Here is an 8,039-nt window from a genome sequence, read left to right as displayed (position 1 = left end):
GTGGACGAGAAGGACGTCACAGGCAGGTGGCCTCAGCCCCCTACTTTTCTACCCTCAGAGTCTGATCACTGTGTTGAAAGGTTGCTTTCCTACCCATAACATTACAAACAACTAATTATCATGTTACTAAGTAATTAACTCACTTCCCTATTTTTTATTAATCAGAGACACAGGCCTCCCATGGGCAGGAATGACCCGTTGCCCCCAAGACAGAGGGATGCCGGCCTGGGCCAAATACGGCCGGACAGGACACTTTCCGTCACGTTGCAAAGTCCCGCCTTGTGTCAGCTGTAGAAGAAAAGGGTGTCTGGTGGTCATGAACCCGAGAGTCCGGGCGCTAGCTTTAGGCAAGGCTGGATCCAGGCGCTCAGACAACAGCACCAGGAAGCAACGTCTTCCCAGCTTTTGAAGAGTCTTCCCTCTGCCTTGGCCGCACCAGCTGTGCTCCCTCCAGGGAGGGGCAGCCTCGGAGGGGACAGCCCGGGAGGCCACCGTGCCAGCCATCCCTGGGACAGGCAGGAGAGAGGGCTAGGTGTTCCCGTAGGACTCCTGGCTTCAGTCCCAGCCTCCGCACAGATCCGCCGGGCAGGCTGGGTCAGTCCCCTTGCCCCGACCTCCTACCTGACCTGGGCAGTTGGGCATTGGGACTTCCAACTCGACAGCCCACCTTGCCCCTTCTCCCTTCTCTGCCCTACTCGCTGGCTCAGCGGGGGTGACTTGCTCAGCTCCTCGTGTACAGCAGAGCAGAGAGCAGACAGCCGATGCTCAGCCCGTGCTTTGTGCTGAGATCAACAGAGTTGAGGTCGGTCCCAAGGCTCCCAGGACCCCTTCCAGACAGCACTGTCCCCGAGGTGCCTGGGGGAGAACCCAGTGGAATGGGGGGATGGAGTCTTAGCCCCTACTGCCTGCTGGGTTTAGGGTGAGTCTCCCAGCCTCTGGAGCCCTGATTCCCGCATCTGCCGAGTGGAGAGTGTGAGCACCCCTCGTGGGCTGGCTGTGAGGACAGAAGGTGCTCCGGCAAATGTTGGTGGAAAGGTTCTTCGCACCCACGAGCCCAGCCACAAGCGTAAGCATGGGATGGGGGCGGAGGAGGACAGAGAGCCACGTGGCTACCCCACATGGCAGGGCTCCAGAGCCCTGCCTGAGAGGCCCCAGCCATCCCTTGTCATGGCCCTGGCTCCTCAAAGGAAACATTGGGTAACCTGGCCTTTTGCCGGAAAATGGGGGGTGCCCGCATGGTGCCCTGAAAACGTGGGGTCTTCATCCCAGCCTGGGAGGGACCCTCACCCGGCACATGCCCAGAACCTGATCCCGGGGGCACCGCATCTCCTTCGGTCTCCGGCTTGGCCCCCGCTGCCTCGAGGAGCGCCCCACCGCTGGGGTCAATGAATGTTTGCGAGATGAACGAGCGAAACGCCGCCTCCTCACACAGGCTCCCCATCCACCCGCCTAATGAGCCAGGCCAGCCCTCCTCTCCACCCCTGCACCACTGATGTCCCCGTGGGAACGGCCCTGCTTATCAGCTGCTCGTTGATCTGCCTCGCAGCAGCCTGGCACCCCTCACAGTGCCTAGCACACAGTAGGTGCTCAATAAACAACAGCCGCTGGCGTGGGCGGACCCCGCCGAGGCTGGACCCGCCGGCTTTGCCTCTCCCCCAGGCGTCCAGTCCAAGGAGAAAGGCCCCCTCGGCATGTTTGTTTGCTGCAGGACTCAGGCCCAATAGACTCAGTGTCTTTCTTCTCTCCTCCTCCATCCTCGCGCAGGAGCTCGGGGAGCAGCAGTTTCCAGAGATTGAAGACAAAATTGCTTGAAAGCCTGCGCTTTTATCCTCCAATTTGTAGCCATTTAGCAGGGCTGGGCGGAGGGGCAGCCAGGGCTCTGGCTGTGCGGTTGGCACGGAGGCGCCCACCGCTGCAGAGAACAGCTTCTTTGTCCTTCCCCAGACAGCTCTGGGCTGCAGGGACGGACGCCTGCTGGGGGGCCGGGCCGGGTCCTGCGGGGCCAGCAGGGAGGCCAGTGGCTAGCCTGCTGGCTGTGCCACAGGGCGTGCCTGAGCTCTGGGCCCCGCAGATGACACCGCCGTGTCTGCCACCACTTCTCCTGCTGCCCCCGCTCCGACCTCTGCTCGTGACGGCGCCCAGCGCCCAGAGGGGAGCCCCAGGCTCACGCTTCCCTCTGGCCACTAAGGAGGGGGACAAGAAGAGCATCCAGCCCTGCCCAGCGGGGTCTCTGGGGGTGGAAGGAGAGAAGGTGCAGGGAAAGGGGTGCCGGCTGAGGGTTCTGGAGGAAGTTTTCTGGGGCGTTTGGGAAATGAAGGTGCAGATACAGCTGTGGGGTGAGAGGTGTCTGGAGGAGGAAGGCTTTTAAATGTTGCTGTGAACAGCTTCGCTCTGCAGTGGTGAGAAGCAGTTTGCTGACCTGTGTCTGGAGGGTGGAGAGGGTGGCATCTGGCTGTCAGAGCGCGTCACGAGACAGGCTCTGCCTGAAGTCCTGCAGAAGCAGGACCAACGTGGTCGGGAGAGAACGCAAAGTCAGGGAGGGAGGGCTTTAGTGGCTGGAAAAGAAGGAAGGCTTCCTGGAGGAGGTGGCTTCTGACCCACCCAAGTTTGTATCTCCCCGAAGTTGTGCTGGTCTTGTCCCCTCTCTGGGTGGACTGACCACCTGGGCTGGGAGCAGTGTCTGTCCCCTCCGTGGAGACTGCAAGGATAGATTGTTCACTGGACCCATGCTCACCCGGCACCATCCTCTCCTTCTCCCTGTCCCCATCTGTTGCCCTCAGGCCTGACTCCAGACCTTTGCCCAGGATGGCTCTTCTACCCAAGGTGCCTCCCCTCCTTGGGCCCATCCCTTCCCCTCCACCCCCGGGGCTCAGCTCCAGTCCCCATGCCTCGGGAAGCTCTGCAGGGGAAAGGTCGTGGCCGAGAAGGATGAGAACCCGAGTCCTGGGGAGCAGGCAGGCTGCACCGGGCCGGGGTGCAGGGCTACAGATCGTATTCTCAAGGCTGGACAGAGCCCCTCCTAGCACCATGCCACCCTCCTAAACAGGTGTGCGTGGATGGGGACACCGCTGGGGCACGTGTCCCTGATCTGGATCAAACCTAGTGTGACAGGCCAGGCCAGCCTTTGCTCCTCACCTGCTCCTCATGCCTTGCTGGGTGGTCTCATATCTCCCCGGGGTCCCCACTGAAGTACAGGAGCTCAGTCCACACACCCCCCAAGAAGTCCTCAGGAATCAGCACCGATAAAAAAATACACTTTACTGTGGACCTCAAAGTCTGCAGGGTAGTGCAGCGGGCACGCGGGGAGCGAGGCATGCAGAGCGCCGACAGGGTGCACAGGACATGGCGAATGGCCCCTCCCCTGGGCGTCCCCGGGGCCCTGTCTCCTCGGGCTGCGCCTGCAAGCCTCAGGACCCTCGGGGCATGGCCAGTTCCCCTCCCACCGTCAGCCCTAGGAAGCTGGTTGAGCAGAGAGCAGAAGGGGCAGCCTTCTGGACAAGCAGGCGTCCGGCCCTCGGGCCCCTCTCAGAGCTGCCAGTCAGGGCCCAGCACCCCAAGCCCGGGGGCGGGGTGGGCAGAAGCAGCTGGCGCAGCTCAGCCGGAAGCAGCAGCGCGAGGAAGGAGGGCGTGGGAGCCCACACCTGCCAATCCAGCCCTGAGCTCCTCAGCAATTTTGTCTCTCTTGATTAAACAGCCAAGGAACATGGAGTTCACGGACGTGTTTTCTTCTTCGTCTTCCTGAAACACCCAGAATGGAAGAGCGGAGAACGGCCGCGAGGTTCTGGAGGGCACTTGATGCGTTGGGGGCAGAGGGAGTTGGAGGGAAGAGGGGTGAGGGAGCGGGCGCCTGGGCTTAAGCAGGGGACAGATAGCAGCAGAGCCAATGGCCCAGGCTTGTTTGGGCGGGGGCGGGGGGGTGCAGGTGTGTGCACGTGTGTGCAGGTGTGTGCACGTGCGGGGCGAACTGCTGCGTCACGGGGCGCAGAGCACACACCCATCACTCGCTTTGGGAAGGACACCAAGCAGTAATTGTGCAAAGGGCGGACACCACTGGCCATCAGACCGTCTGTGGAGGGAGGGTGGGCAACAGGGCTGGGATGGCCCCGCCCGGTGTAGAGCTAGGGTTTGGGTGGCGGGGCGGACGTCCACATTCCGGGTCAGGCAGCGAGGGCCTCTCTGGCCAGCCCACTGAGCTGCCTCCACTGCAGGCAGGTGGTCTAAGAGATACTGGCATGGCATCTAGGGTGGGCCGAAGACAAGGCGCGGCTCCCACCAGGGAGAGGAGGCAGCTGGGAGGGAGATGGCAGCGCCGGCTGCCCAGGAAACCAGAGCCTCGAGGGGTCGTGGCAGTGGGGGGGCCCTGCCCCAGCACCCCAGGTGCCCGTGAAGGGCCATCTCACTTCCAGCAGCGCTCCAGGGAGCTGTGGGGCTGGATCTTGAGCTTCTGGGGGCAGAGCAGCTTGGTGAAGGCTCGTCGGAAACTGTAGTGGCACAGCGGGTAGAGGACGGGGTTGACGGCCGAGTTGGCCCACAGCAGCCAGAAGGATGTCTCGTACCAGTAGTCAGGGACGCAGTGGCCGTGGCAGGCGGCCCGGATGATCATCAGGAGTGTGTACGGGGCCCAGCAGAGCCCGAAGATGCTCACGATGACGGCCAGCGACTTGGCCACCTTCTTGTCCCGCGACAGCCGGAAGCGCTGGGTGATGCTCTGGGACACCATCTTCATGCGCTTCTCCAGCGAGGCGGACGACGCCGAGGGCTTGGAGCCCCGCTTGAGCGAGCGCGGCCGCTCTGTGCCCCGCGAGGAGCTGCCGGAGCTGGAGGTGGGCGAGGCCGCGGCGCCCCCGCCGCTGCCGCCCCCGAGGGCCGCCTCCCCGGCCTCGGCGCCAGGGGCCGCGTCGCCGACCCCGACCCCGTACCTGTGCAGCGGCAGGGCCTCCCCTCGCGCCCTGTGCCAGCAGCCCCAGCAGCCAGGCGCGGCGGGCGGCGGGGAGGGCTGAGCCTCGGGCGCGGGCTCGGGGTCGCGCGCCCCGTCCAGCCGGCCCCGGGTGCGCCTCTGGATGTTCAGGTAGATGCTCAGGTTGAAGAAGGTGACGCTGAGGAAGGGTGTGAAGAACTCGAGCGTGGAGGCCGTGATGAGGAAGTACCAGTTGTAGAAGAACTCGGCGTAGCAGTGGCCCTCCGGGATGGAGCTGCCGCCGGACAGGTACTCCCAGCTCAGGATGGCCGGCCCGTACAGCAGGAAGGCCAGCACCCACACCAGCACCATCTTCTGCACCGCCCGCCGCGTGTCGCCCTGCTGGGCCCGGTAGGACACCTGCCGTGGGAGATGCCAGCTCAGGAGGGAAGGGCCTCGGGCCCGGGCGGCAGCCACAGTGCCGCTGGGAGCGGTCCCCCGCCGCCCGCCGGCAGCCTCTGGGCCTCGGTGCCTCTGTGCGTTGCCTCCCTGCCCTTGCCGCATGGATCCTACAGTCGGAGAGCCTCCCTCAGATCAGCCCTGAGTGCCACCTCTGCAGACCGCCTGCGCGCTACCCCCGCCAGCGGTGAGCGTCCCCTGTCCACTGATCGCCCACCAAACGCCAGGCTCTGTGCGTGCTTGGCACCTTTTGGATGTCTCAGCAGCTCCACTACCGTCCTCGCTTTCCTGGAGGCTCGGGGCGGGAGGCGGAGAACGCAGGTGGAGTGGCTCAAGGAGACAGAGCTGGGGCTTGACCTCGAACCCATGCTCTGCCCTCTGTCCCATGGCCTCTCTAGACTAGCACACGTGAGGTCCCAGCAGAGGGCGCTCAGAGTGACTGGTAGAGCCACCAAGAAGGGATGAGAAGGCAAAGGAGAGACCAGTGCTCCAGCTGCTGCCCCTGCCCGCAGGGCAGTGACATGGGAAGGCCAGGCCGTCCAGCGTCCCTAACTCAGGGTAACCACTCACACCAAGGGAAGCCTGTGGAGCCAGAAGCTGATGCCTGACTTCCTGGGGTACGCTTGTGCATACGTGCACGCGTGCGCGTGGGGAGTTGCCACGAGGGGCCTCTAGCCCAGATCCTCCCTCAGCTCTTAGAACTTTGGACCTGCTGAACTGTGCAGGCTGAACTGTCCCTCTTCCTTCAGGAACACCTGAGGCCAGGTCCAGATAGCGCCTCCTGCCTGTCCCAGGACCCGTCCTACTGACAGCAACTGGCTCCTGAGTGGGCAGCTGACCACAGAATACCTGGATGTTGGGTGTGAGGCCAGCAGGGGCCAGGCTCACCTGGTACCGCCCACAGTGTGGAATGGCCATCCTCTGCTGTGGCCGCTTCTTGACCACCCCCCACCCAGGACTGGACACGGGCAGCGGCATCCCAGACTCACCGCACGGGTGACTGACAGGAAGCGGTCGTAGCTGATGAGAACGATGTTGAAGACAGACGAGGTGCAGAGCAGGTAGTCCACCACCAGCCACAGCTTACAGAGACCCCGGCTAAAGGGCCAGCGGCCGGTCAGCACATAGGGCACATAGAGTGGGATGCAGAAGGCCCCTGTGGGAGAGTAGGGCCAGGGTGGGCCATGGCTGGACAGGTGCCCGGGGTGAGCCCCACCACAGTGGAGAGAAAGGCAGGACTGGAGGGTTGCACAGCGGGCACTTTCCTGGGACCGGCAAGCCTTACCTTGCCCTCCCTTCCACCCTGTCTCTCAGGCACAACCTCTACCCTGCCCCTGGTCTTCAACCCCTGCCGAGCCTCCAGTCCCACTGGCCACTGGCGTCCCTTGGACTTGGGGGCAGGAGGGAAGACCCAGGGGTGGGGATCTCTGGGCACCGTGAGACCCTGAGCCTTGATTTAGTACTTCCAGACTTCCCACCGGTCCTCCCAAGCCCCAAAGGGAGGAAGGAGAATTTCTTCCCTCTCCTTCCGCCTGCTCCCTAATCCGGCCTTTGGGCAGCCCTTCTTCATCAGTTCAGAACACGAGAAAGCCTTTCTCCTGGCTCAAAGGGCCTTTGGATGCCGCCACGCCAGCCGCTCCCACCGCCGCCAGTGTCTGGCAGACGCACCTAGCAGCCCCAACAGGTGTCTGGCGCGCCCCGCCCCCAAGCCGGCAGCAGCGCACGGACACGTGAGAGCGCGCTCCTCCGAGCATCTCCCCCACCCCCACCCCGCTTCCCCCCCCACCCCCTCCCCCAACACGGCTCTAAAAACTCCCTTCTCTGTCCCCTCCCCCAAACCTCTCCCAGCGCCCTCCGCACGTCCTGAGTCCGCCAGCAGCCTTTGTTTGGCTACGGCGCAGGAGCCAGCGCTGCACCCGGGGCTGCTGCGCCTTGCGCCTTGCCAAGCCCGGCGCGCCGGGGCCCCTTCCCGAGGAATATCCCTCCCGGGCCCCCGTCCTGTGGCGGGGGAGGCAAGGAACTTCGCCCGCGCCCACCGCCCCACGGTTCCCGGACGCCCCCTCCCCAAACAGGGCTCCCCGGCAGGCCGTGTGCCCGAGCAAAAAAGGCACCCTAGTCCATGCTCCAATCCCTGCTGGCCGGGCCGGGCTGGGCACTCCTGGAGTCGGGCGGGGGCTGGGGGCTTTACCCACGAGGAAGTCGGAGATGGCGAGGTTGAGCAGAAAGAAGTTGTTCTGGGTGCGGAGGCTCGAGTCGGCCACGAAGGCGAGCATGACCAGCGCGTTGCCGAGCACCGTGGCCACGATAAGCAGCGCCATGAGCGCGGCCAGCACCGCGGTCCAGGCGGCGGAGAAGCCGCGCGCCCCGCCCGCAGCCGCCGCCTCGCCCGCCAGCGCCCCCGACGCGTTCAGCGGCCCGTCGGGCGGCGTGCGCTCCATGGCCCCGCCGGCTCAGGCGGCGCCGGGGCGCGGGGCAGGGCGCGGATCGCCGGCCGGGCGGCCGGGAGGGGCCCCGGCCCGGGAGCCTGGTGTTTGCGGGCTCTCGGCCCCGCCGGCTTCCCCGGGGGGTGCCCGGCGCATGGTCCGCGGGCGCTGAGGCCCGGGACGGGGCCGGAGCGGGCGGCGCCGAGGGGGCCCGGGCCGGAATCCGGGCCGAATGGGGCCAGCGGAACCACCGCTACAGC

General features: G+C 65.1%; 1 protein-coding gene across 1 annotated transcript; it reads right to left on the bottom strand.

Annotated features, from left to right (window-relative positions):
• Positions 1-3,270: 3,270 nt before the first annotated feature.
• On the bottom strand, positions 3,271-7,794 carry HRH3 (histamine receptor H3). Its single transcript, XM_026503858.4, has 3 exons — positions 7,545-7,794; positions 6,346-6,512; positions 3,271-5,317 (listed from the first exon to the last, which is right to left on the bottom strand). The coding sequence occupies exons 1-3, from the start codon at positions 7,792-7,794 to the stop codon at positions 4,397-4,399; spliced, it is 1,338 nt and encodes a 445-aa protein (XP_026359643.2). The 3' UTR covers positions 3,271-4,396.
• Positions 7,795-8,039: the final 245 nt, after the last annotated feature.

Source organism: Ursus arctos, unplaced genomic scaffold, assembly GCF_023065955.2.
Source record: "Ursus arctos isolate Adak ecotype North America unplaced genomic scaffold, UrsArc2.0 scaffold_16, whole genome shotgun sequence".
Classification (NCBI taxonomy): domain Eukaryota; kingdom Metazoa; phylum Chordata; class Mammalia; order Carnivora; family Ursidae; genus Ursus; species Ursus arctos.
Note: the sequence above shows the minus strand (reverse complement) of the source record. Positions and strands in the feature narration are given on the sequence as shown.